General features: G+C 37.6%; 1 protein-coding gene across 1 annotated transcript in view; it reads right to left on the reverse strand.

Moving 5' to 3' along the window:
* Window positions 1-1,219: 1,219 nt before the first annotated feature.
* Window positions 1,220-2,500, reverse strand: part of IRX1 (iroquois homeobox 1) — a 5,552-nt gene continuing 4,271 nt past the window's right edge. Inside the window, exons 2-4 of the mRNA XM_082259864.1 lie at window positions 2,097-2,500; window positions 1,856-1,925; window positions 1,220-1,639 (exon numbers count right to left, since the gene is read on the reverse strand). The exon at window positions 2,097-2,500 is cut by the window's right edge and continues 599 nt beyond it. Of these exons, the coding sequence (XP_082115990.1) occupies window positions 1,582-1,639; window positions 1,856-1,925; window positions 2,097-2,500 (532 nt within the window). The 3' untranslated portion in view covers window positions 1,220-1,581. The remainder of the gene's footprint in view (window positions 1,640-1,855; window positions 1,926-2,096) is intronic.

Here is a 2,500-nt window from a genome sequence, read left to right on the forward strand (position 1 = left end):
AAATAACTATATATATTTAATCCTCTGTAATGTCATGATCCATATCTATATATATATATATATATGTATATATATATATATATATATATATATATAAATAACTATATATATATGAGTGAAAAATCTATATCTATAGCTGGGTTATTAATCTGGTCATCCAGTCGGTCCCCCCCCCCCCCCCCCCCCAAGCCAGCACCTGCTTTGTTAAGTTCAATCAGTGATCCATTTGAACATCTCCAGACAATTAGCTGATAAAGAGATATCTATTTTGCTGTGTTTATCAGTGGCCTCACATTTGATGGGACCTTTATTAATATTTGATTCCGAAATCTTTTCTAGCTTCCGACAAGTGCTTGTTTGGGGCTAGCATTGTTTGAATAGGGCGTCCCCACATTATTTCTTAATGACTTCCCCAGCTGCCTCCTTCCATTTTCTGCTATGAACTACCATCTGGCGTCTTATAAGCACCTCAATGCTTGTTTAGTGTTCTCAATTAGAAATTAAAAAAAAAAATAGAAAATATTGAGAATATTGCAGGTCTTTAACAGATTGTCTTCGGAAGATGAATGTTTAAACTCATGCGTCCGCACACACTCAGGCTTTATAGCACTTCTGTTTTGCTAAGCTCATACTCAGCTCCATATATTCTCATTAAAATCCCTAAACTGCACACACAATTAGCGCTGTTACTTTCTCAGCCTCTCAAAAAAAGAAAAAGAAAAAAAAAATGCTCTTCCCTGTTAACTTGAGTCATAAAAATCCGCTACCTTATGAGCTGCTTAGTTAGGTGTTAACTACCCACTCCACAGGGATTAGCTCAACAATTGTCTTTAAAATGCCTTATTTAAAATCTATACAGTTAAATTGTAATCAATATCTGAAAGACAGCAGTTAGAAAAATAAAGGCGATTCAGAGAAGTTAAAGAAAAAAAAAACTGAATTGGGTAAGGGTTGAAAAGGAATTATACAAGAGACCAGATTGTTCCAACTGCTGCATAAGAGTAATCACCATAAACTACAGCGTGACAAATTGTTTCAGCGTATCCCTTTCACTTCATAATGACTGGCATTAAAATGGAAATTGTCTGCTTAAACAAAGGGTAAAGGCAAAAAAAACCAACGGGGACCCATATCATCTGAAAGCGTTAAACATAACTTCACTTCATTTTAGGACCAATCTGGTTAGGGGGGAAAACTAGAAAACATCGAATCGTATAGATTAGAATTTCATTTAGTTTATTAGACAAAAATATATGTTTTAGACAAGTTTTGTTGACGCGCTATTTACATACTTCAGACCACGTTATATACAGAAAAAAACAGACATGGGGAAAACAGGTTACCCAATAAAAACGAATATTCCAAGAGTTGTTAGAATTACTGGGTTGGTTCTGAATTTGTACAATGGAGACGAATCCATCTACAGATTTATAAATGTTTCTTTTTTCTGGTGTGGTGGTGGGGTGAATGGGGGGGGGGGGGGGTTACACCGCCTTATTGCAAAAAGAGTAATTTATGTGATACTCATTATTGTCCATAATGTTTTAAACAGTCTCTTAATCACTGATGAGGATTTAGCAATCAGGCTGTAGGAAGTGCCGTTAATATGCGAGCTGTTCCCTCTTGTTGTGTCAAGGAGCTGAAAATAACAGGAAAATACGTTAATGTTACAATAAATAAATAAAAACAAACACATAAATAGCAGGCTATGCTTTTTGTAGGTCCTAAAAACTTTTTTAAGGTTAGTTTTACACAAGTCTGCATACAACATATGTATGATAGTTATCAATTTAAGTCGTTTACTTTATCATTGAACATGCTACAAAATATAAAACTATAGAATTGTTTAGCTTACTTTTCTCTGGCAGCCTGAAATGAGGACTTCAATTGTGTAGGGGAATCGGTACTTGGGACATTTTCTCTGTCTGAAAGGAAGGAAAGAAGATCATTAATATACAATATATCTAGGCTGAATATTCAAGCACATTAACCGTCAGTAAAATGATAGATTCTGGACAGTGGGCACTAGGGTTGTGGAGTTCTTACAGGTAAAAGCTGGATAGAATAGTAAAGGCAGGCTTGTGTGTTTTATTCACCTGTGTGCTTGGGACTGGTCCTCTCTGTGCTTTTGTCGCTGCTGAGGGAACCCAAGTTGGCTGTTAGAAGAGGTGCTTGCTGGTGGACCTGAAGGTGGTGATGGTTGTGATGAGAAGCGTGGTGGTGGTTTACTCCTAACAAGGACCTCATATTAATCAGAGAACTCTGAGTAAGAAAAGCACCGTTTGTCCAGTTGTGGAATTTGCCAATCTGGCATGTGTATAGTCCATGGCTGGGTAAGAAGGCCGGGTGCTGGATAGGTGGAGAAGTGTGATTGACTTGAGGAGGAGAAGGAGAGGACTTGAGGGCACCATCAGGACTGGTCGCTGTCTCAGCCAAAGACCAGATTTTAGGTTTGCTATGTGGTGAAGCTTGTAAATTCCCTTGTCCTCCGGGACTCACT

Source organism: Pelophylax lessonae, assembly GCF_965119305.1.
Source record: "Pelophylax lessonae genome assembly, chromosome: 5".
In the NCBI taxonomy this organism is placed as follows: Eukaryota; Metazoa; Chordata; class Amphibia; order Anura; family Ranidae; genus Pelophylax; species Pelophylax lessonae.